General features: G+C 39.3%; 3 protein-coding genes across 3 annotated transcripts in view; 2 read left to right on the forward strand and 1 right to left on the reverse strand.

The window, feature by feature from the left end:
* Positions 1–772: 772 nt before the first annotated feature.
* Positions 773–7896, reverse strand: ebag9 (estrogen receptor binding site associated antigen 9). The gene is made up of 7 exons (XM_051406707.1): positions 7580–7896; positions 6955–7049; positions 6426–6507; positions 5531–5686; positions 4301–4411; positions 3203–3294; positions 773–2709 (listed from the first exon to the last, which is right to left on the reverse strand). The coding sequence occupies exons 2-7, from the start codon at positions 7035–7037 to the stop codon at positions 2592–2594; spliced, it is 642 nt and encodes a 213-aa protein (XP_051262667.1). The 5' UTR covers positions 7038–7049; positions 7580–7896; the 3' UTR covers positions 773–2591.
* Positions 7897–8323: 427 nt separating this feature from the next.
* ttk (ttk protein kinase) lies at positions 8324–17577 on the forward strand. The gene is made up of 25 exons (XM_051406694.1): positions 8324–8441; positions 8989–9076; positions 9212–9434; positions 9566–9672; positions 9766–9909; positions 10059–10173; positions 10268–10349; positions 10466–10578; positions 10875–10953; positions 11065–11164; positions 11308–11530; positions 12119–12225; positions 12439–12582; positions 12994–13166; positions 13448–13593; positions 13679–13805; positions 14094–14186; positions 14281–14438; positions 14629–14780; positions 14912–15036; positions 16115–16189; positions 16289–16465; positions 16924–17020; positions 17128–17213; positions 17291–17577. The coding sequence occupies exons 2-25, from the start codon at positions 8989–8991 to the stop codon at positions 17363–17365; spliced, it is 3009 nt and encodes a 1002-aa protein (XP_051262654.1). The 5' UTR covers positions 8324–8441; the 3' UTR covers positions 17366–17577.
* A 1355-nt stretch (positions 17578–18932) lies between these two features.
* Positions 18933–25964, forward strand: part of bckdhb (branched chain keto acid dehydrogenase E1 subunit beta) — a 53644-nt gene continuing 46612 nt past the window's right edge. The window contains exons 1-4 of the mRNA XM_051406705.1: positions 18933–19164; positions 20528–20605; positions 21539–21607; positions 24697–24830. Coding sequence (XP_051262665.1) covers positions 18969–19164; positions 20528–20605; positions 21539–21607; positions 24697–24830 — 477 coding nt within the window. The 5' untranslated portion in view covers positions 18933–18968. The remainder of the gene's footprint in view (positions 19165–20527; positions 20606–21538; positions 21608–24696; positions 24831–25964) is intronic.

Here is a 25964-nt window from a genome sequence, read left to right on the forward strand (position 1 = left end):
AATTGCATAACCATGACCTCTCAGTTCATAAGGCATCAGACTGAGTCATCAGATGCTATAATCCCCACACTGGTACGTGGATGCTAGATTAAAATGAGTGGGGAGCAATGGTTGTAAGTCGAACCAGCTGAGAACACACCAGTCTTGTAGAAAATCAGTATTTGATTCTTAAGCCTTTCAGGACAATTATTCACCCAAATGGCTTGTTCCCTTTCTGAAGACTGATGACATGCATTTTCCCTTTCTAAAAGTGGGTCAGTCTCTGAGAGGTTTTGGCAGGCAGGCAATGTCCCCAGACAGATGGGAGTGACAGCATTATAATGGGGGTCAGATGAATGATGACAAACATCAGTCAATCAAGGTTAAAGGCCACCTTAGTATCAGACATTATAATGTGATATTAACAAGACTAGTCTATGTTAGCAGCTCTATATTTAGGCACAGCAGTGCTTTGAATTCAATGTTAACATCAGCATGTTAATATGCTCACAGCGACAATGCTAACATGCAGATGTTCACCATAGTTTAGCATGCTAATATTTGCTGGTTAGCACTAAACATTATAGATGAGGCTAATGGGAATGACACTGATAGATACTGGTAGATTGACCAAAATGTCACTAGCATGGCTAACAAAAAGCCCAAACCCATTTGTTGTACCTATAGCAAAGCTCAATAATCACGCAACCGCTCATCCATCTGTAAAGATTCCTCTAGAACAATACTTCAGATAGTGTTTCCCAAATTACATATCAGGCAGCAGACTCATGACCAAAGTTATTCACCTCTAGAGGTATGAATCAAATCATTTTATTAAAAACCTGTGTAGGACTAATACAGCAGGGATACAATCTGCCAAACCCTCTGGATTGGTTGAGCTTGTGGACTCCTTTGTGCTCAACCATGACAATTCTGATAACATGAAATCTTACACATCAATGAGAAAAAGTCGGTGGGTTCTCTGTGATTCTTTTTTTGGAAAACTTAAATGTGCAAAATGACAAAACAGAATCACATGCAGATTTTCTCAATGAAAAAACAATGGGAAAAAGAGCATCTCCATAGAAAACAGAAATCAACACTGATAGTTTGCTGAATTCCCTTAAAATAAACACCTGTTTTCAGTTAAACTCTTAAACCTGATCATGCACTCATTTTATCATTTAAGTTTTTACAGAATCAGCACCTCTGGGTGTGTCAATAAATCATCGCTAGATAACATTAACCCAGTATTTTTTTTAAGAAGCATCAAACAGCTCGCAAAGCTTTTCCCAATTGTAACATTTAATATGAAAATTTGCCTCCCTCGCCTCCACCCAAGTCATTTATCAGACGTCACAGACCAGGAACATATTGTATCATGTCTGCACATTTTAATTTATAAAGGCCTTTCTTCACCTGCCAATGTTTCCATGACAACAGCTTGCCTATTGGCACTGGTACCAATGTTACCAACACTGACTGGTAATTTCATTATAATGATGCACAACAGAATGCTCAGTCAAAACCGACAACTTCAACTGTTAGTCTTACATTTTGATGTAAGGAGAAAAGAAGCAGGAATTTATTTTTCCATCTTCTTATCGGCCAAGGTAACCGGTGATGAGATTACACGGTGATGGTGATCCATGTTTTATAAAGACAGCAGTGAGTGCATCAACTATTTAAGAGCAAAGGAACATTCCCTCCCCTGAAAAAAAAATGAAAAAAATTAAATAAATCAATGCCGTAATCACTGGATATTTTCCTTGGATATGAAACGCTGACAAAGGAGGAGAATGAATGGCAGATCAGTAGCCATGAAGTTACCATAGGAACCCACAGCTAACATTTATAGTTGGGCTAGAGTCTACTCTATGGTCATTTATCTATACTCACATAGCTTTCATTTTAATGCAGATTTCCAGTGTAATAAGGGCTACACAGCACAGGGAGGGAATGTGAAATATCAAGCAACATTCATTCATTCATTCAAAAAAAAAAAATTCAGACAATGAAAGACATAAATATAAAAAAAACAACAATCAAGCAAACCAAGGGATGTCACTGGTATACAGTGATGCTTAAAATTAATTACACTCATTTGTCCTTTGAGGTATTAAATAAGACAAAAAAGGAATTGTACTCCCCATTTGAGTTTCAAAAGGTAGCACAGGTACCTGTTTATTTACAAATGTTTCTGGGAAAAGCAATAAACATTTTTCTACACTACCTGACATATTTAATCAGAATCTAATTTGGAGCCTTCTAATGCTGCATCTAACCTTTAACTTAAGATGAACTGGATCACATTAATACAGTTCTCCCTTGAAGACCAAAATGACTTTGCCACATGAAGAGCAAGTACACCAGGTGCCTTATCTGCCCTCAAGAACGATGCATTTTACACTGCTGCAGCTGGAAAACAGACTAAAATGGCTGCTGGTGGAAACTGGGTGGAGAAGGAGGACAGTTTGTTAACAGATAAGTAGTGCAGGGTGATAATCCTGGTCGATTTGATGACTCTAAAGACAGAGTGACGAATGATTTAGTGTCTTTGCCCCCCCCCCAAACCCCATCCCTCTGGCTCAAAATAGAGCATTTCGAAAATGTTACGAGAGCTTGACGGCAATCTTCTGCTCCTTCTTCATCATCCTCTGAACTTCTTTCTCCATCTTCTTCCTTTGCTGCTCCATGGACCGCTTTTCTCTCTCAACCATCTTCTGTTGCCTGTGAAATAAAGGCAAGACCGACATGCGATTGAATGCAATGTCATACCAGCGCACATCAACGCAAGCTAGGTCAGCTGGGAGTGGAGTAAACAAAATCTTGTTCCTTGCTCTTGTGTTGTAATAACGGCACACACTGCCACCTGCTGGCCGTTGTGTGAATCTACACTCCTCAAATAGAAAGGTGGTCAGAAAGCCTATTTTAAGTGTTCTTTTTATCTTCCTTTCAAACTAAATCTACCTTTCCATGAAGGAGAAGAGCACACCAGAGTTATATTACACTGTTATTATTACTGTATGTCTGCAGACTGATTCAGACTGGTTTCACTTTCCCCTTCATCTTACATAAAACTCCTGCACTTGTTCATGTAGCTGTTTTGTAATTGGTTGGTGCATTGTTAATGTTGGATAATGAGCTGATAAATCTCGACAAACTGGTATTAGTGCACATCTATGTACTGTATATTGGCCCAGATGCATTCTTGAAACATTACCTGAGCACCTCCTCTGCCTCCCAGGCTGCATCAGACTCGTCCTCCCAGGCGTTTGTGTCCCCCTGCCAGTTGTCCATTTCTCCCAGTTCAGCCTGTACAAAAGGAGAAGTTTGAAAACAAGAAGTTCTCTTCACTACAATTGTCCTGCCTAGCTTTACCAGAGATCAACTATATAGCTGATACTGTATAATAAACCTTTTTCAGAGCAGCCAGTTTGACATGAAATAGTTGGGTAAACACCAATGACACTAATTAACCCCCAAACACAGAAACGGCATAAAGAATCTGTTCAAATTTTAAAATGAAATGCCACCAGCACACTCCCGATCGGATTTCATGCTAGATCAATATTTTTAGCACCAGGCCAGATGTAAAGTCAGTCAGATGCAGGTTCAGGCAGGCAACACGCTCTGAACACACTCCGCTTCTGAAACGCTCTCAGTGGGATTTAAAGACGTGCGGATCATGGAGCCAAACTAAGTTGCAAATGTGACGTCACAAAGCCGTGCCCGGTGGAATTTTGGGGAAGGGTCCCTTCCATTTAGTTCTGCAGAACCTTCCAGTTGCATCCCCATTTTCTAATTCAATGTCCTGCAATGGTTGCAATGACTGGACAATTAAATGTGCAAGCATGTCTTAACACTCCGTTAGTGTGTCATGAAAATAAAAATAAAAACGTTCTGATCTCTGGTGCATTAGATGTGAATAAAAGATTTATACAACATGTTTTAAATTTCCTTTTATATCGGAGCCACTTTCCCACTTATTACTATTTTTGACAACAGCGGATAAATCTGCATTTGCAAGTAACATGCAAGTGTATAACCTATATAGTCTACACAGACGGTGGTTCCTACACATTGTCTGTTTCGATCTCTACACATTTTCCTGCCCTTACTTTCTGGGTTTGCATTGAATTGGATGATTTTCAGATACACCTTTATTATGTGCCATTACTGTATACAATGTATGGCCATGTATGTGGACTGAGCTGCATTTCAGTTGATACTACTCTACAGTAGAAAACTCTGCTTAGTCCTAAACTTTTCCAAAACAAAACCTGCCTGACACTTTACATGGTAAAAAGCTGTATCTTACTGAGGGTGGACTGAAGGTCATCATATCCTGAGAGGCTGCGAGTCTGCTGGAGAAACCTGCTGAGCCATCAGGCACCGGGTAGTTCAAAGGCTCTCTTTTCTTCAGCAGTATCTGCAACACAGAAACCAGAGAGACTTGGGCTCAAACTTACGCACTATCTGACACATTACAATCCTATTATAGACAAAGGTTGAGTTGTTTTCATGTTAAAATCAGACAAAATCCAAGCAAATTAAAATTGAATTATATACAGTATGTTAGGAATTATGCAGATGCATCATGTCATGCTCTAATTTGTTTACATCATATTTATACAATGTACATCCATTACAAGCATCTCAAGTAAACTAATACCAGGAAAGACAAGCGGAGGGTGAGGTCAGGAGCATTCCAATCAGTCAGCTGGTATTTCTATTACACTGGAGATTTGTTGACGGACCTTTTATTTATCCCTCTAACCTGAGATTAAAATCAAAGCGTGATGAACAGAAAATGCAAGTTATGTACACCCATATTATTATTGTAGTCTATCATAGCAGGATCATTTTAGTCTACCATTTACTTGCAGGATATACGTTTTTTTGTTTTAAAATGACAGACATTTGAAAGACATTTTGAAATATGTGATATGTGCTGTCTTATCAAGAGGTACATGATTGGATGGAAATCATTTGTGTGTGTACAGTGACAGATCTGAGGCGTGCTCTGTCTAATCTCGCTCCCTCTAGCTTTGCTCATGTTCTATCAGATACCTTCCAACAACACAAACTCTTATTTACACAACGTTGTACTGTATCTGTGTATTTACTGTTAACATGTCTAAAAGAAATAACAGAAAACACAACTCTGCAGTTCAACAAGCTGTTAGCTTATTGCAGCTTCTCTGGGAGGCTTACCACCATGGCCTAAGACTTTCCTGGGAGAAACCCTGGGAGAACACTTACCCCTAACTTCCAGTCTTTGCAATAAACTACGGCAAACACATCAAAGACTAGTGTCTGCACTGAATGTGTACAGATTAAATTATTATTTTATAAAAAGAGAGAAAACAAACACATTTCCCATAATGTCTGTTTACCTATAAATAGAATATTTTCTCTCTTTCAGGATGCTATATAACGCCAGACACATACAACCCACTTGGAAAAGATTTATTCAGGATATTTGGTACATCATTCATTTTGCATCTGCTTGGTAACGCTGGATCATCTGAACTGTCTGTGGACATACCTTCTGTGTTTTCCTGATGGTGGGAGCCATGTCTTTGAAGTAGTCGGGCTCTTCATCCACCTCGTTGGGTGAAGGGGAAACGTTTCCATTGCCACCTTCAATCTTGATACTAGTAGGAGCCTCTTCATCCCAAGAGCTCCATTCTTCAATCTCTGGCTGTTCAGACAAGACAATAAAATACTGTTTTAAGTAAAATTTGAATGTACAATATGTAACTTTTGCCACCAGGCGTCATTGCCGTCAGCTTCTCCAGTTTAGGATTCCTTCAACGTTCATTGTTGAGGAAGTTTTTACTGGAAGCAGAATTATCCACAGATGTCTCAGTCTCCCAGTGATTAAAACCGGTAAAAACATTGAACAAAGCAGTTTCACCTTAAAAATCAAGTGTTTCTGCCAGTCAAACTGCCTCTAACATTAGCTCAGCTTGTTTCTCTGACGCTTCCAGATGTCCAACGACTAAAATCCTTCATCCAGTTAAAATATAGTTAAAGATCTCTAAGTGTATTGCAAAAATGTGGCCTAAAACTAGATTAAAAGATCTCTGTTTATGATGACTTCTGGAGACAACGACCACACTGATACATGCGCATACGGCATTGACAGCTTAACTGAATAAAATTACAGATTTCTCTGGGTTTGAACATGGTTGGAAAGATTGGGGATAATGTAACTACAGAACGCAATAAAATATCTTCCACAGGTCTAGTATTTATAAACATTTCAATGTGGCAATGTTACACATTATTGCTTTAAACATGAAGGATTCAAGAGCAGGAGACTGTGTAGTTATTCTGCATAAGCAAATATATGCAATGATTGTATCTGTAGTTTGCCTTTCCAAACATTGAACACTAGAATCCAACCTTCTCAGGCTGTGTGTAGATGATTGACTGACCTGTTTTGGTACTGATGATGAAAAATCCACTGTTGTTGGGAGAGTTATTTGATCACCGCTGAGCTTGCGGCCCCTTCCACTCCTGTAGACAAATACAATAAAATAAAACAACAAGTAAAAGAAACTAATTTAATGTTGCAAACAGCAGCAACTGATAAAACATTTTTTATGAAACACAAAAGGTCAGACCCAATTTAGTCTTCGTCCACCATTACAGAAGCACACAGCTTAAAACATAAATCGAGATCCTCAATCGTTAGATTCCAGCGGTAAATCAGCATGAATGTGATCCCCCACGCCATGATCTGGTTGGTTTTCTACCAAAATATACCATGGTGGGTGGTAGTGAGTATGAAATTCATTTAAATAAACTGCTCTTTAGCTGTGGATCAGACGAATAGAAACGTTACCAGTTTATCTTGTTGAGTGTTTTCAGTGTGTTTATGTTTGTCAATAAGCAAAGTAGTGCTACACTGTCTGTGAATCAGGGGTCAGGGGTCATTGCTTTTTCATGTTTAGTTGCACTCACCTGCATATCAACCTTTTAAAGAAAGAAAGTAAGCTGGCTAGACATGTGCAGATCTTGAAAAGACGGAACTGAGTGATGGCCATGTTGAAACTGATCTGGTGGGAAAGAAAAAAGAAAATATTAGCATTTGGCTTTCCAGTGATTGACATGTGTGTTTTGTTTTGCTTCAGAGCAACAGGATGTGAAGTAAAGCAGCTCTCCAGTGGACCAATATTATTGCAGGGTAGCATGGAACTGAGAATAGTTGGCCAGGATTCAGTCTTTAAAAGTAAATATGTTAGCGTGTGTTATATAAGTATTCCTCACCAACATCCATAATATTAATAACCCGAGCCGTGACACTGTTCAAAAGCTTCCCTGCCAGTAAGTAAACGGATTGGCTAGTAGATTTTAACATGTAACAAATGGATGCATTTGTTAAACACCAACAAATGCAACCATACAGTCAGATTCAAACCTTTGTTTAATACGCAACTTTCAACACAGAACAAAAACACCGAGCTACGGTTAACGTCATACATCATCATACGAGCTGAACCAGTATTTACGCTAAATGAAAGCAAATAAATGAGCTCTTCACAATACATTGTTGCACCTCTTAGCTACTACACAAATAGACACTCACCGTGCAAAGATGTCAGTACACCGTATGCCGAGCAGCTGCTTTCTTCTTGTATGGCAGAAGAGACAAGTTCATTTATTTGCTAACCGCTGCTTGCTAGCTTAGCCCACAGGAAAACATGATATTTCTGAACCTTTTAATTGTCTTCGTAAGGCGGCACATTGGCAGTGGCAAATTATATCGTTGTCATGTTAAAACCATGCACGTAACAGCTGCACACCCCAATGCGGTTTCATGACAAAACTCCTAAATTTGGTGTCGTCTCTCATCTCTGCCCCATGGCTGCCATCTTTGAGCTGGGAGGAGCAGGAACAGGGAAGTACAGCGTGGTCCTGCTGCATTCAAGTACTGTCGGACATTTTAGTACTTGTAATCCCCATAGACGTAAACCCATATTTATATGTATTTATGTACAGTTTATGGTCTGAAAAAACAGGGGGAAAACGATAAAAAAGACTGAGAACTGGACATAGCAACCTTAACAGTACTCTTTTCATAATGGGAAAGCATTCAACAGGTCATTAGCATATTCTAATTGCATGCAGAACAAAAAGCATTATGGTGAATTCACTGTAAGCTTCTGTATTATTCACATATTTGTAAGTTGTCCTGTAAACCAAACCCTGTCGACACAACAAACAGCTCTACCCTCCAGGCCAGTAGGTGGCGGTAATGCGTATATAAGCTGGTTTGCTAGCCGCCATTAAAACACGAAGAAGAAGAAGCTTCCGCGTTGACAGTCACCACAAACTATCCAATCAGCACACGACCTGGACGGAAGTGGCACATTTGAAAACTGCCAGTTGAAGTCGAGTCTTTTTCCTGTCCCATAAGTAGAAAAGGAACTAATAACAGCTTGAATAAGGTAAGATATTCTTAACAGCAACATTGTATTTTAATCGTATTGTAGATGCCTTTATACGCGTTTAACTTCGTCTGAGTTATGGTGTCCACAGTGGAACCAGTTCACTGACCTGGTAATCGTTAACAACACCGTTAACAACATGTCAGCTAACAACGCTAGCTAACTGAGCTAACGCGATTGTAAACACGAAAGGGTCAATTATTTTACAAAGGAAAAACGACTGAAACTCTGTCTTGCTTCGCAGCAATTATACACACAGGTATCGTCAAGGAAGTTGACGCTGGGTTATTAACGTTAACGTACTTTGCAGTCGATCGGTGAACAAAAGATCCACAAAGCAGCACATAACGTTAACTGTGGTCATTTTCTAACTGTCTGAACATTACTCTGTACACCACATCCCTCCTGGTAACAGTTAAATGTCACTTATAACGACATCGGAGTGGGATTCTTCAACGGTCTGTAACGCTAACGCATTTATCTTCATTCAAGAAAACACGCCTAACCTCATAAGGGCTAATGTCATCCATCGACCTCTCAATTTCAGATGGAGGAAGAGGAGCATACAGACAGAAAGCAGCAGCTTGCCATGCTTTATCAAAAGCTCAACAAAATTAAAAAGTATCTCAATGAAGGTAATGGTATGCTCTGTAGTCCTGTCACTACAAGAGTTAAATACATCACTATCCATATACATCAGTATCCATATACATCAGTATCCATATGTCCACACTTCATACAGTCATCATGACACCTTCCTCTTGTTACAGATGACACGGACAATATTAACCAGGTTATCGGCTCAAACTCACCTGAATCATGCCTCTCATATTTGACGGACCTGGAAAAGAAAGGGGACCCTCACCTGGATCGTAACCACCTCACCAGACTTGTTGACTTTTATACCAGAGTCTTCTCCAATATGCCCCTGGGCAAACACTGTGAGAATGAGAGCTATGCCAGGATGTTGGTCAGATTTGCGGAGCTAAAAGCGTGAGTGACCATAGTTATTCACTCGTATATCAAAGATTTTTGTATTTCTAGTTTTAGTTTGATGATATCCTTTTTTTAAAAAATGGTGGGCATTTAGTCTGGTTATCCTCTTCTTTCTTTTCCTCTATTAGAATTCAAGATGTCCATGAGGCAGAAGCCAACTTCAACGTGGCAAGATCTCACAGCCAGAACTTTGCATTTGTTCACATTGCTCATGCACAGTTTGAACACTCCCAAGGTAGAAATAAGCTTTTTGTTTTTTTCAGTGTATATAAACATATTGTGACATTTTGTCTGCGGTATTTCAGTGTCTGCTATATCATCTTACCAGGCAACACAAAGCGAGGCATTTACATATTGCAAAATGCTATTGAACTGGGTGCAAAACCCAAGGAACTGCTGGAGGCAGCCTTGCAAGGCATGCAAACGGGGAAAACACAGCTCATCTTTTCAGAGGATAAGGAAAATGTGCCATGTGAGTGTTTATTCATGTTTTTTTCCATGGCATCACATGGTTAGATTAATTGACTGGTGTACAGCCCTTCAAAAAAATATTCTTACAATGCAATTTTATCATATGATTTATTAACTTTTTATTGTCTAATTTTGTCTTCTTTCTGCCAGTATCGTTAAACACCAATGTGCATGATTCTGTCAAAAAAGGCTCCGCATTCCAAAAAGTAAACAGAATATCAGATGGGACAGGCGATTTGCAGCTTTCCAGTATTTTTGCTTCAGGGTAAGAATGTAGGAGAATGACTGCCTTCAGTGTTTAATACAGCATCTGTCTGGTTTAGGGAATGTGACATCTTGTGGTGTTCTCTGGCCCGCAGGACAGAGCCCCTTGGTGGATCATCCGATGATCAGCTACCAGGCTGGAGATCTGCATCTCAACGCAAGAGAGCAGTTGGCATAGTGAGACTTACATTTCATCATCTTTGACGTTTTCAAATCAATTTACCATTAACACACACGCAACATACACTTTAAGTTTTGAAATTGTGTGGTTTTGGTTTTTTTTTGTATTCCAGCCAGGAAGAGTTCCCGTAGTACCTTTCTCTATCCCAGAAAAGGATGATGATGACTACATTAATGGGAAGCCCTCAAAGAGAAGCGATGCTTCAGTCCACACCAGTTTGTCAAGGTAGTTTTTATACCAACATTTATTTCCAAATATGTTCAATTTGACTGTGTCTTAAGGAATGCTGTGAAACAGTCATCCTGCTTGGAACACCCAAGGTCCCTTACAAGGACATCATTTTCTATAGTGGCATTTGAGGAACTAATGCTAAGTTGTTTGATTTTTAGTTAGAGCAAATTCTTGAATATTTCAGTAAAATGTGTAATAATTAATTTTAGTTACTTGCTAGTTTACTACTACAAGAGGTTTTTGTAACTGTTAATGAGACTGATTCTTCAATTTGTTTCATTTAATCTTAGGCAAACATCTGGTTCAAGTGTGAACTCAGTATTTGGGCTGTCATCCTCAAAGAAAAATACAGTGGATGGGGATTTTCAAGTGAGTATAAAGCAGCTACAGCAGTTTTGGTCTTGCAATGTCAGAATAAACAGTTTTTTATATTCAGTGCTCAGCGAAGCAAAGGTGTTGAGCTTGTCGCTGTGTTCTCAGCCACCAGCTGTCAGCCCAGAGCATTACCCTTGGGAGGACCAGGCAGCTGTGGACGCCACCACCACACTGCTTCACACACGGGACACGTCGAGAATGGAAGGTACGTATATGGAAGGTACAGTATGCTCCACTGAGTGCCCTGCTGCAGTTTGTTGCACTCAGTAAAACTTTAAAGAGCTCTGTCAACAATTTGCCTTTTTTGTTGGGCTATTGTTTTTGTGACATTTTGTTTCTCGCTGGCAGATGTAACCTACAACTTCGACCAGGTCCTCCATAAAAATTCGCCCGAGTCGTGTTGGGCGTACCTGATGAACTTGGAGAAAAGAGGAAACCCTCACACAGACATCAACCTCCTCAATAAGCTCAAGGACTGTTACGCTAAAATCTTCTCCAGGCTGCCAATAAGACAGTTCAGCAAAAACACCAGCTATGCCAGAATACTGGTCAGATATGCCGAACTCAAGGGGTGAGTGTGGATGACAATACTGAAGTTATTACAGTACTGGGGCTTTGTGGTGTGTATTCTGGGGTATTTAACTGCAGGTGTGGTCAAACTTAAGATTTTCACAGCATTCCCTTTATCAATGTGCAATCATATTGACTGATTTTTGTTGATGTTTCATGGAAGTGGATCAGTCCTTTTATATATTTAGATATATAAGATGTCACACTGTTATGTAATGTGGAAAACCTTTTTTAGACATGAACCCTTTGAACCCTTATATGTTAATGGGAAGCTTATCACACCATAGTTACATGGAGAGAAGCCAAACAATATTATTGAATTATTGCCCAGCCCCAGGTGTGGTATTGGTGATCTGACATCTGAACTAGATCCTCTGTATGACATTTATTACATTTTAACATTGTCATATTTCAGTTAATGTATAAAGACCTGTGTGGATGTAATGGCTGGCTATTCCTAAAATCAGTGCACACATCCCTTTCACTATTGTTGCCAAAATGTTCAATTTAAATCTTTGAATCTAACATCAATGCATTATCATATGCTTTATAAGTGTAACCTCATTTCTGTTTTTTATTTCTTTTTAAGGATTGAAGACCAAGATGAGGCCCAAGACCACTTTATAGTTGCAAGATCCAACTGTAAAGGCTTTGCTTTTGTCCACATAGCACATGCCCAGTTTGAGGTTTCTCAAGGTAGAACGGCTTTGTATTTATTTCACTTTCCAGAAGTCTCATATATGGAATAGACCAACACAGACCAAATGCACATATAAATACATTTTTCATGGAGCACATGTAGATTTTATTTCGCAACATTCATATTAAGAACAATAAAATTATAAGCAAGTTGATGTTGTAGATGTGTCAGTGTCCTAATTATAGTTTTTCTTCCTCCTTTCCTTTAAGGTAATGTGATCAAAGCAACTTCAATTCTGCACAAAGCCCAGGCTTTAAATGCCAGGCCAGCAGAGCTCCTGGAGATGGCCATACGCAACCTGAAGGCTGGGGAAAAACAGCTTGTACCCACCAGGGAGGAGGAACCACCCACAGGTAGAGCTACTGAAGAGTCTTTCACTCAGTTCATTTACATGCGCACTAGTATCCTGGTTGTATTATCAGGTTTTTGGAGTATCTTAGCTTATGTTTTGGGCTTGTCCACAGCTTATCCTGGTTCTGAACATTCTCTGTTGGTGCACAACACAGTGGCTGAGATGGAGAGAAAAAGACAACTGCAGCCAGACAATTAGATCAGAAACCTGGATACTGTTGTGATCATGCATACAGGACTATAAATAACCAGGTTTCTCATGCGCCACATAAACTCCTTATTCCGAATATGATCAAAAACAGGATAAAGCTAAAAACCTGGATGCAAATGTAAACACACTTACTGTTAAGGTTAAAGTACTTGGACGTGGCCTGTGACTGAAATATTTAAAAGTTTAACTGTTTTTCTTGTAGATTTGCAAACAAGTGTTGCAGTAAGTGTCCCTACTGGTGGGGGAAACCAGGAACATCAGCTTCCTGCTCGGGTCCCTGTGAGCTGGTCAGTGGAACAGCCTAAACCTGCGTGCAAGGAGCCAGTATCAGAGTGGAAGATGCCGACTCTCTTCAACCGGCATGTTTCTCCAGAGGTCCGATGACGTTCTTCATCTACTTTTTTTTTTCTGTGCAACACATTTAGGGCAAATGATTCATAAAAAATATAATTATCAAATGAGGAAATCTCTACAGATATGAGAACATGATGATTTTCTAAATTTGATGATTCCATTTTGATATAGTGATTCTTTTTATGACCACTTCAAGTAATTTATTAATGGAACCGCATTCTGTTTTAATCTCAAAACTAATTAATCAAAATTAATCTCAACCCTAGTGTTGATCGAATTATTCCAAATGACTTTCTTCCTAGGATAAACGCACTACACCTCCTGAGCCCAGACCCGTTCCTCGCCTGTTAGAGTCATTCCCCACTCCATCCGTCCATCTTCCGTCCAGACTGAACTCACAAACAGTCTGTCAGACACCAAATAGCTACAGGAACCCCTCTGCTAACAGGTATTATCTTGTTTCCTTATGTGCTTTTTTTTGTACCGTCATAGAATGTGCCCAGTCACACCTACTCCATCTTTCTCTCCCTCAGCTTTATTACTCCTGTTGTAAAGAGAGGTCCTGAAGTGTCTTCCTCTGCAGTGGCAGCACACAGAGCCGGACCCATTCAGCAGCCCTTTACACCGCAAAACCAAGGGCCATGTTTCCAAACTCCGCAGGTACAAAATGTTCATTCCCTGTCTTTGCTGTTATCATGTATGCTACATTCATTTTTCTAGATAACAAGTTTTCCATGACACCAAACACCTGTCATAACTGGTTCAGCAACAGTAACTTTAAGTATTCAGAGTCAGTGTGTTCATCTGGTGCTTTTTATTGTGTTGTAAAGTGTCGAGCACAACATAAATGAAATCAGCTACAGACAGCTACTAATGACAGGTACTGATCAAATGCACTATATATCTGGACATGTAGATAGCAGTGTGTTTTGTCTAATCTCGTTGCAGCCTTCCTTCACTGCGTTGTCAAATGAATCCATTACCATCAAGGGCAAGCAGTTTTTTATACTTAAGATGATTGGAAGGGGTGGATCCAGCAAGGTAAAACATTAGTAGAGAATTAATTTCATGTTTCATCATTCATACACTTATTCATTCACAGCTATAATGAATGAGTGACTTCTCTTTCTTTCAGGTCTATCAGGTCCTTGATCACAAACGGCAGCTGTTCGCAGTGAAATACGTCAACCTTGAGGAGGCTGATGCTCAGACAATAGAAAGTTACAAAAATGAGATTGAACATCTGAACCATTTGCAGCAGTACAGCGATCAAATTATCAAGCTCTACGAGTAGTGAGTACATTGCCTGTACAAAACCAATAGATCAATGCGTTACATTGGAATCACTTTGAAGCTTTTTTGACAGTTTTACTAAATCATGAATGCAAAAAAGAAATTAAAATTAATATGACCGCTCTGGAGGTCTACTTGTATATTATGATTTTTGTAAGAAATTCCACAATGGCTGTATATGTGTTTGCAGTGAAATAACCAACAGCTACATCTACATGCTGATGGAGTGTGGAAACTTGGATCTGAACACTTGGTTGCGAAACCGCAAAGCTGTGAATCCACTGGAGAGGAAGTTCTACTGGAAGAACATGCTGGAGGCAGTCCAAACCATCCACAAACATGGTTCTCTTCCTCTATATCTTTTACTACTGTTTCCCCATCGACTGTCAGCGTTGTTCACTGAATAGCACACTGAAACGGTCATGCAGTTCTAACCGCTGCATATATGTATGTCTCTCATGTCTTCTGTGCAGGAATTGTCCACAGTGACTTAAAGCCAGCAAACTTTGTCATCGTGAACGCTTCGCTGAAGTTGATTGACTTTGGCATTGCAAACAGAATTCAACCAGATGTAACAAGCATTATGAAGGATTCACAAGTAAGATTTATGTCTACACTAGCTAAACTGTGTCAGCTCAGTTCATTCTTATGGATGTGCAAAAATAGATGTTAAATCATTTAAATTAGAGTTGAGCGAGTACTCGGCTGAAACGTAAAAAAGTATCATCAGAGTGAAACGTGTCAGTATTTTGGAAATATAGCAACTTGTATATTAAAAAAAAAACTATTTTGTAAATAGTTCTTACTCTTGTGACCAAAAAGATTGTTCTGAAGCTACATTTTGTGGTGGCTGTTCTATAAATAGTTTTCTAATAAATATAGCAACTTGATCAACCCACATCAATTTCAGATTTACATCAACAACTTCCAATTGCCCCGCCCACTTCTAATTTAAGCACCACCCACATCCACTTTAAGTCCCACCCACCTTAAGATGGATCGATAGAAATACAGATAATTTCATTGGTTGATCAGATACAAATAATGGTGTACTCGCTCATCCCTAACTATTAAATATGTGAATTTCTGAAAGATAAAATTAATTTACCATAAATATTATTAAGCTGTATTAGACAGTCCTTCCAGAAAAGTTTTTTTGTGATTGTTGCAGGCAAAAATCCTTGATTAAGTGGCACGTTTTCTTAAAAAAACACAATGGAATATGCGGGATATTTATGCAATTTTATGCGATGAAATTGCGTGAACTTGCAAAAACTGCGGCTTCATTGCGGGGTTTGCAGCTTTTTGATGATGTTCACATCGCGTAATTACATCAATTCATAACGTTCCCATGGCAACAGGGGAAAATGGCTGCTCTTGTGTGAAGTAAACGCAACATTTTGTAACTTTCTGCTAAGATATATGTGACTTTTTGCAACGAAAATGCGGGGATTATGAAATCATGCGAGCCCTGCGTATTTTGTGCGGAAATCTGCAATTTATGCGGTGAAAGTGCGGCGTATTTGAAAAAATGCCGCCCCGTATAAATATGCGGACTTTGGCTGATTACGCATTGAATTATTCGCTTGCATAATCGCATTTTTCTAGAGGGACTGATTATATGTACAGTGGAAAGGGCTCTACCCATGTTATACATGGTTGTTTGTCAAACACAGGTTGGAACCTTGAACTATATGCCCCCTGAAGCCATCAAAGACACATCATCCCAGCCAGGAAAAGCACGCTCAAAGGTACTCCTTCTAAGTCAGTTAAACATTCTAAGCACTCGTTTCTGATTGCAGGGCAGTTGTGAAAAATAGTTTCTGATTTATTTATTTTTCCCCCTAAAGATCAGCCCCAAAGGTGACGTGTGGTCCCTTGGATGTATCCTGTACTGCATGACTTATGGGAAAACTCCATTCCAAAGCATCACCAATCAGATTGCCAAGCTGCACGCCATCATCGATCCTACCCATAAGATTGAATTTCCTGACATCTTGGAGAAGGATTTGCTGGATGTGCTGAAGGTGAGAGGCCACAGCTAAACTATGTCAGTGTGATGTAAACACAAAAGATATGTTTTCAAGTCTTAAAGTGTTTGGTATTTTTCTTTAAAAATAAGATTCTTATAAGTCAGGGTCCTTTACAATTGCTATAATGGATGGTACCCCTTATTATTGTCCATGCACGTATGTACTGTATGCTATATGCTGCCTATAAAACGCATGGGTACTGTATATCATACAGTGAATAAGTGTTTGTTTTGGTCTCAGAGGTTGAAGGTCAAAGTGAAAGTAAATCTCTACAGTCGGTATGTATTTAGTACAAATGTATAGACACAAAATAATAAGAAGTTCATTATTTTGGGGAAGCGGTACAGGTCAATTATTTTGATTTTTATTATTGTTATTATGTTTGCATCAAAGATAAGTGTTATTGAAGTGATGTAAAATACAAATAAGCTGTTATTGCCTGGTTGTTCCAGAGGTGCTTGGTACGAAACCCCAGAGAGAGAATCTCTATTGCAGAGCTGCTGGAGCATCCATATCTGCAGCTAAAGCCACAAGGATCACCTGAACCAGGTACACACACACACACACACACACACACACCCCAATACCTTGTACTTGGAAGCAACCTTTGTTGTCCACTATGTGACACCAACCTGTCCTCAACTCACCTGTTTCAGAACGTCCGTGCAACAGTGATCTCAAGAAGATCCTAACGGACCTTGCCGCCCTCCAGTCTCCAAACAGCATCATCCGAGCTGCTAATGTAAGATTTACTTTGTAGAAGTTTTTTCTTGAACGAGTCTCTTCAGTACTAACTCTGCTTTCTGCTTTTCTGTGCAGAATCTGGCAAAAATGTGCAACAGCGGCAGGAAGCTGGACGTTGCCGAGTGCGCAAAGTCCTCAACACAATCCTAAAAGATGTGAATCGGATTTTTTTTTTTTTTTTTACCCCAATTAACCACTTCATACAGTAAAACTATTTTCTGTAGATGTAGAACTAACAAATGTATATTTGTATGTTTGTTTCCTTGAAACAAAATCATTATATTGCCCCATTTTTACTTCTGTCCTCTGATGATAAATGTAAGTACAGAGTATCATCAAATAAACATGCTGTATCCTTTTGAGTTGTTGCTTCATTTGTTTTTTTTCTTATACACCTTTCACCATTTATATCTGCTGTATGTACGTAACTACTGTGAAACAGTATTGCGTTTCTCCAAAAGTAGATTTTGAACAATGCAGCATCGAATGGCAGAGACACACAGGAGTTATGTGTTCATGGATGAGTGGGGTCTTGCTTCTTCTGCAACATTAAAGTTAAAAGGACTATTGTGTGGTGATCTGCCCTGTATCTGCTTTTGTCTTGCTCCATTTAAACATAATTGACAAGCATGTAATAGCAGTGATATTATTTCTATTAAGCAATTGAAACTGAGCATGTGGGAGAAGGACAGAAAACTCACAAAGTTTGGCAAACATGGAATGCATATTTCATTAATAATCAGAATCAGATCATTTAATATAACTTTGCTGTAGTTTATAATAGATTATCAGTGTGTTTTCAATTTTCAACCAATAAGAGAGAAGTTGACCGCATGACACCTTGAATGCAAGCCAACCTCTTGTGCATGAAGCGGAAACCATACAGAAAAAAAATTACATTTAGGGAAATAAATAAGGGGGTATGTGATACAGAAAAATAAATACAATTTAAAAAAGAACAAATAAATAGGGGAATGTATGCAAATGTCAATAAATTAAGACAAATTAAAACACTTTATCACATGTTTAAATAAATAAATATATTTATTTTAAATAATACTTTGATCATTTAATGGTATATTTATGTAATTACAGGGTCATTTATTTATTTTACTTTTGGCAGTTTAGGTCCTCCAGTGGATGACCCTGACTTTTGACACTTGCATTGTACGCTCTGACCACCGTCCATAAAATCTCTCTCACGCACACCGCCCTCCTTTTTGACCAATCACAACCTTTCTCTGCTCGGAGGCTGCCATAGAGAGGAAGAAACAGGAGTTCTCACTCCGTCATTATTCACGGGCGCCACAAAGAGCCGACGTTACTATCTCATCTTAAACTAGCCTGTTTCACATTATCGACGATGTTTCTACAAGATATAAGGGGGTTTCTTATCATATTATAAGTAATGTGTATCTACTGTGATAGCTCTTAAAGACAAAAACATGTTATCCTACCAAATATAGCTTGGTGTTCAGAGCCGCATAGGATGCTATTTAATGTTAATAAAATAATTGTTTTATCTTGATTCGGATCCGAAATATCATTACCCAGCACATATAGTTGATATAACCTGGGATACTCCACTATCATGGATGAGGTTGAGGTTTAGGAAAGTAAAAAGTAAACATTTTCAGCTAGGTACCAGAATATAACCCAGTTTCTTTCCACTGAGTGACGCTGTCCTCACTTTAATAGACGATCTTCAGCCTTTGATTCATCTTGCCCTTCCTGTTCAGCCATAACAACAGTGATGGCGGCTGCTGCACGGTTCTTCACCCGAGGTGCAAACTCGAAACTTTCCCTCTCCGGTATTGGCACCGGGGCTCAGAGCTCGTTTGGAGTCACTCTGCTGAAACTGTCTCCGAGTTGCAACTCTCGAACAAAAACACAACGAAGACATGCAGCGCACTTTACCTTCCAGCCTGACCCTGTCCCCACACAATATGGTGAGTGGCTGGCTAGCCGGCTAACGTTAGCTACATTAACAGGAGAGACTTTTAGTTTGCTCCCATAAGTTAATGTTAGCTGTTTAATAAGACAAGTGACCTACCAGCTAACCACTAACCATGGGGGGTCTGGTTAGGGGATATGAGAGTGTGTATTGGGTAAGGGGTATTGGTGCTATCTATTCAGTTACCCTGTCAGTCATTGGACCGCACAGTCGGTACAGGTTGGGCGCTCTGCACCTTAATATTTAAAGGTCCCCTTCAGACAGTTTTAAGACATACAAATGCTGTGCTTGGAATGATCATTTGTGTCTAAAGTTAAATATTCTTATGGTCAATTATCAGTTATCTATCTTATCTACCCTTTTTCACTCAATGGAATAATCCAGAATTCTTCACTCTCAGATTGCTGATTTCACGACTTATAACTATTAGACCCAAGGTGTTTCCTATTTCACTGAATAGTTCATACTCAGTGTATGTGCACTGGAGTTTTCACAAGTTGTTTTTGTGTAAGGTTGCATGTTTGATCAGGCTCCAAATTGGTACATTTAGGTGGTAAACTGAAATTTAAGATGAGCACAAAAAAAAAAAAAAAAAGGGAAATCAGTTGATTTATGGGAAAACGTTCCTCTAGAGTCAAACCCTGTACATACATCTTACTGCACAACGAAGCTCAAATATCCAAGTCAAGTAACATCAAGCAACACACATTCGATAAGGTCAGACTGCTTAAAAACATCAGTTTTTCCATTGCTAATAATCCTGACTCCCTGGCTGAGGATGACATTGACTTAATTGATAAAGAGTCATCATATAAGTGACCCGTTAAGCAGCGCTGGGTTAAACCTTAATTTACTGTAATATTAAACTTTGCTTCACATTGCTGCCTATGGACTTCAAGATTGTAGGGGAAATCACCAAACAAGTTTATCAACAGGGTTGACACGTGATTGAAATGAAAACACTGCATGGTGTATCGAGTTGGTGTAGCATGACAGAACTTTTGGCGTGGCCTTATCACACAAGAGAAATAGTATTTATATGATATTTCATAGTGTGAGACAGCCCCACTGAGCTCATTGTATCCTACAGTTCATTAGACCAGGATGGTGGTACTCACTTACATCAAAACTAACAACTAACATTTTGACTGGAATCAGAAAGACAACTCAGTAAAGAGATCCTTTGTTCCTTTTCTGTAACAAAGAAGTGTGTGTCTCATTGATTGAAGGAAGTGAATCGCTGCCAAGTTTCCTTAATGTGGTTTCCTCCCTGCAATAACTGGTATGGTCACAAATCCAAGGCCTTTTTTTTTTAAATGTTGTTTTTTGTTTGTTTTTTCTATCTTGAAACCTTTCAGGTCCCACCCAGAAGATGAACTTGTTCCAGTCAGTTACGAGTGCCTTGGACAACACTCTCGCCAGTGATCCAACAGCAGGTAAGATGCTAAGACAGGAAATGGAATTTTATGGCTGAAATTATGTGAAAAGCCCTCAACGTTATTTATCCTCATGCAGTTTTTTCCACAATTCACTGGTTTTTAAAGGTCCAGTGTGTAACATTTAGGAGGATCTATTGGCAGAAATTGAATATAATATTCATAGTTATGCTCTCATTTGTGTGTTATCACCTGAAATAGCTGTGTTTTTGTTGTTTGGATATTCTGCAACTACGCCGCTAGAATTCTACACACTGGTCCTTTTTTAAACATTTCGATCGCTGAGGAAGACTAGCCATGCAAAATGTTGGACTATATTAGGACGCTTCACACTTGGCGTATTTACAAATTAGATATATCTAACAAAACATTAAACGTTATAAAAGATTTGATTGTCTGGCTAAAATAAGCATAGTCCCTGTCACAATAGGATGACTGAAAGCACAGGAACATCATAATGTAGAAATGGAAATCTTGTGTTAGTTACACATGCTATCTCTTGTTAGTGTTGTGAACTTATCATAAGATTATACTATAATGGAATTTGATGTAGCCTTTTTTTTAATTTTAAGTTGCATCCTCATAGTTAATCCCTACTCAAAACAATGTCCTTTTATGAGTTGCTCATCAAGGGTAGAAATGTTGCTTGATCAGTTCTCTGAGCCAGCGATCTGTAGGTGGGGTAGTGGTGTGTTAGTATGGTATCATATTTTCTTTTTTTCCCATCTAATGTTGTGACTTTTTCTAGAATCTATTAATATGCAAATTGTGTTAATTTCTAAAGTTTTCCTGCTGGACACAAAGTGTCTCCTACTTCATTATAAAGCAGTCTCGGTGTATGTGCACTGGTGGCTTTTTACATCACACTATCGAAGTTGCATACTGGATCAGGACCGACTTCTAAATATTTGTGATTTGTGTGTTTATCTGCAGTCATCTTTGGGGAAGATGTTGCCTTTGGTGGAGTATTCCGATGCACTGTGGGTTTAAGAGACAAATACGGTAAGACGCTTCCTTCCTCGACAATTTTCCCCATTCAACAGCCTCTACTGTTGAGTATGCTAAAAAGCAACCTGTTCCTCCATCGGCTTTACGTGTTTTTGCCACTAGATGGCAGCATAGGACTGTGAAAAATCTCACCGCCTCCCCTCTCACAGGTCGTATTACTGCTCACTGTTCAGAGGACCAGAAGGATCTGTTTGCACTCTTGTGTTCATTGTAGCAGGGTAGCCTTACTAACTCGATACAGTAAGCTGATCTAGCACGTCAGCGCTCACTGCTGTGAGTTTGCTTTAGAATCTGCTGTTTTATTCTGTTGCTTCCATTTAAAATGGTGGATTCAAAACTGGAACGGTTCAGGTTGATAATGTAGCTACAGCGTAGCAGGGAAAGCACAGGTGTAATTAATAACATAATTAGAGGCTGCATTAGGTTGGTGGTGGTAATGTGCTTGCTGACAAACGGAGCGCCTTATTGGAGGAGCCATCGTTAATGTCATTAGTAACACCTGTGCTTTTCCTGCATCGATGAGAGTAGAAATATCTGCAGTGACGAAGGCTTATGGGCCCTCTTTGTCATGTAAATGTCTTTGTTAAATAGTGTTTCGGGACCACTGAATTAGTTTGCATTATCTTGTTACGGTGTTTGTGAATATGCCTCAGACCTGTGTATGATTGGAGTCTTTGCAGGATGAATCAGCTCTGAATTACATAGGGCTGCTCTGTTCTCTATGGATTCAGTCTTTCCAGCAGGAAACAGTTGTGGCAGATATTAGCTCATTATCAGAATTGGCATATATGTCAGCTGACAAGTAGCAAGATTCACCAATGATATGTTTGAGGTCATTTCAGAAACGCCATTACATTGTTTGTTCACCAGAGCAAATTCATTTTTCAACTGTAAAACAGTCAGAATTCTGTCAGGACTTCAAGAATCCTCAACCAAAATGTTGTTTTTTTGTTATTTTTTAAACATTCAAATATTAATATGGACCTAAAATATCCTTTACTGCTGAGGCTGTTGTCACAGCAGATCTTTCTCCATCATGTGAAGTTACTGAGGCCTTTTTCACAGCATACTAATAACATTAACAATGGCTCTTTTCTGTTCCAGTAAGCTCTAACAGTAAGCCAGCAGGCACAATACCAGGAACCCAAAACTCGAGCAACTAAATGGAATTCAGCCATTATTCATTTTATTATTTACACCTGTGCTTTCCCTACTGTATCGTGTCAAAATGCCTCCCATGGGGGAAAAAAAAAAAAAAAAGCTTTTTGGGATGTAGCTTCTCCTGCGACCTGCTTTGAAGTTTGGACCCACAGAGAGAACCGCATGTGTAGTTTATTACATTAGTAATTAATGTCTCTACCAAGCATTAGTCAGTGAGGATTTTCCCTTCCAAAGAAGCTGGCAGCTCCAGTTTGATTCTGTAGTTGACACAGAAATAACCAAAGACATGGCAATAGCATTAAGCTGTTTTTCTACATTAAATGGGATGAAAAATTGATGCTGAGTAGAAAAGATATTTTTCTGTTGTTTTTTTCGTTTTTTTTAAGCAAATTAGAGAAATAAGCCTCGTGTGTTTTCAGCTAAATTCAGATACTCCAAAACCAGTTGACTAAACACATTACAGAAACTGAATACTTCATTGTGTTTCTTGGTCATCATGGCATAAAAGTAGTATAAAATAATTAGATGTCGGTGGATTGCCTTGTTTTGAGTTCATCTTCAGTTTTCTTTTTATAGCGAGGAGTCTCAAATCCACCCTACAGTAGCTGGCTTTGCCTTTTGTTTTCATTGACGTCAGAAGTGTTGACCTTTGGAGAGGGATCATTATTTTCCATCTCATCCTTGTGTACAATGACGAGCGCAAAGCTGTTTTTATCCCTCTCACTACTGAAAGGGATGGTGCACACCTCTGCCACCCACGGCCATTTCACAGAACAGAGGTTAATGCAGGGCGGACACTATATGAATGGCTTTTTACGAGGTGGATGCATTCACCTCTCTCAGCAGCTCTCCCGCTGCTGGTGACTGGCTACCTCTCTGGGCTGTTTCTCTGAAAAACAACAGCACACATTGACCCTGCGCTCTGACTGCCTCTCCCTCTCACTGATGTGTGTAGCCTTTTTCACCGTTGTGTCACACCACACTGACTAAACGCTACCCAAACACGCCGTCTATTTTAAATATGTGTTCTAGACTCATGTGAACAACTGAGGCCCAAACATCAACACAGTGATGCATTTGACAGTCACCCTTTGTGTTATTGTAATAGCACTTGCTTTTATTTTTCTTGTCATTAGTTGACTTACTGCTCTTTGCTTTGATCTCACACAGAAGCACACACGTGTGTTATTTTTCACATGTGTCACTTTCACATGAAGCTGCATATTTGAGGTTGGCTTCAGTCTGAGCACTACATTTTGATAGCTTAATTGTTCATTCCTCTGAGGGTTTGTGGCGCTGTGGTTGCTAATTGAACTTTGCGAGCACAGAGCAGGGCACATAAGGGCAGCGTTTTGCTGTTGAGAAGTACTCTTCCCAGCAAAACATAAAAAGACTGCATTGGCAAATACACAAAGATGAGAGCAAAAATAACACTCTCTACCCAAATTTAGAGTCCCACTCTTGCGGCTCTTTGTCAGATTATAGGGCGGAGAATGGAAAATAGTTGTTATTTTTCTTCAGTTTTTACTCCGTGGGGGTTGTGTGTGCATCGCAGGCCTGGTTAGCTACAGCTGAGGAGGAGTCATCAGCTTGTCGCTTCATTTATTTTAGGACTGCATGGCATTTTAAGAGAGTATTCTTTGTAATCTCATCACTCAAGTGTGCAGCGGGGGCCATGCTCTGTTATCAGGAAAAACCTGCTATTCCTTAGACCCCCTCTACAATCATGGCCAGTGGTCCCAAATAAATAATTAAATATAATGGGCTGTTCAGTGATCCCAGCCTGGGTAGTGGCTACCATGCGTTAAGCCTCTGCATGAAAGTTGATAAAGCTGCGCCACCCAGTTGCACGTGGTTGCCTTCCTCTACTGGTACTTCAGCTTCTTAGTCCTTTTCCCTCCTCCCCTCTCCTGTCTCCTCAGGTAAGGACAGGGTCTTCAACACTCCCCTTTGTGAGCAGGGGATTGTGGGATTTGGTATTGGTGTAGCTGTTGCTGGTGCCACAGCTATTGCAGAGATCCAGTTTGCTGACTACATCTATCCAGCTTTTGACCAGGTAAGTAGGGCTGCAACTAATGATTACTGTCATCGATTAATCTGCGGATAATTTTCTTAATCAATTGTTTAGAGTCCAACCTGACGTCTTCAAGTGTCATGTTTTGTCTGATTATCATCCTAAATTAAAGAAATTCAGTTTATATTCATATATAACACGGATAACTCTTAAGAATTGACACATTTGGGAAGCTGGAATCAGCAAATGTTTTGGCCTTTTTTTTGGCCTTTTCGCTGACATAAGTCCTAAAACCTGCCTATTGCATCAACAGTACTTCTTCTCACTATCATGACTCAGGAAAACCAGGATGCATACAGTTAATGCTAGAATCAGCACAGCTTACTTCTTCCAGTGATAGCTGTTTCTTTGCTGTAATCTCTCTGATAGCCCAAGAAAAAAATTCTAATCTAAGGAGCTGCTAATAACTTAACATAAGCCTCACAGTCATCAAATCAAACCCTTTTTCTTCTGCATCTAAAAAGAGACCTAAATGAATCCCCTGGCTGACTCCATGGCAACATTGTACATCCTGATTGCATCACCCAAAGCATGATGAGAACTGTATTGGCATAAGTAAAAACACATTAATCACAAATGAAAGTGGAAGTAAAGGAAAATCGTATTGGTGGGAAAAAGATGAAAAACATTTTTTTTTTAAACCCTATTTATAAAGTTTATGTCTTTACTAAAGCTAAGAACATCCCATCTATATGTTTTAGTTATAAGTACCACTTGCATGCTAAATGATGGCATATCTGAGTGGCCTAACTATTCCTGAACGTAACAGTGAATGGATGGCCAAGACATTAAGTGACTAAAAATCAAAAGGTTTATTACTAGTTTGAAATTCCTATGCTACTTACTCCTATGCTGCAGGAATTATGAGCTAGGTTGTACTCTTTATACTTGCTTGGTGTACCAGCACACACTGTGCTGTGCCAAACTGATGCACACTGCACACAAACCAATCACTGAACCTGAGCATCATGATCCAAGTCAGCTAAATTATGATTCAATCTCAGAGAATTAAAATTCAAAATTCAGTATCACACAAAGAAAGTGAAAAAGTAAATTACGTTTGCTGGCCTGGCAGCTTCTAATGTTAGTCGTTTATCTGATTTGTTTGTACATCAT

Source organism: Dicentrarchus labrax, unplaced genomic scaffold (genome assembly GCF_905237075.1).
Source record: "Dicentrarchus labrax unplaced genomic scaffold, dlabrax2021, whole genome shotgun sequence".
Lineage (NCBI taxonomy): Eukaryota > Metazoa > Chordata > Actinopteri > Moronidae > Dicentrarchus > Dicentrarchus labrax.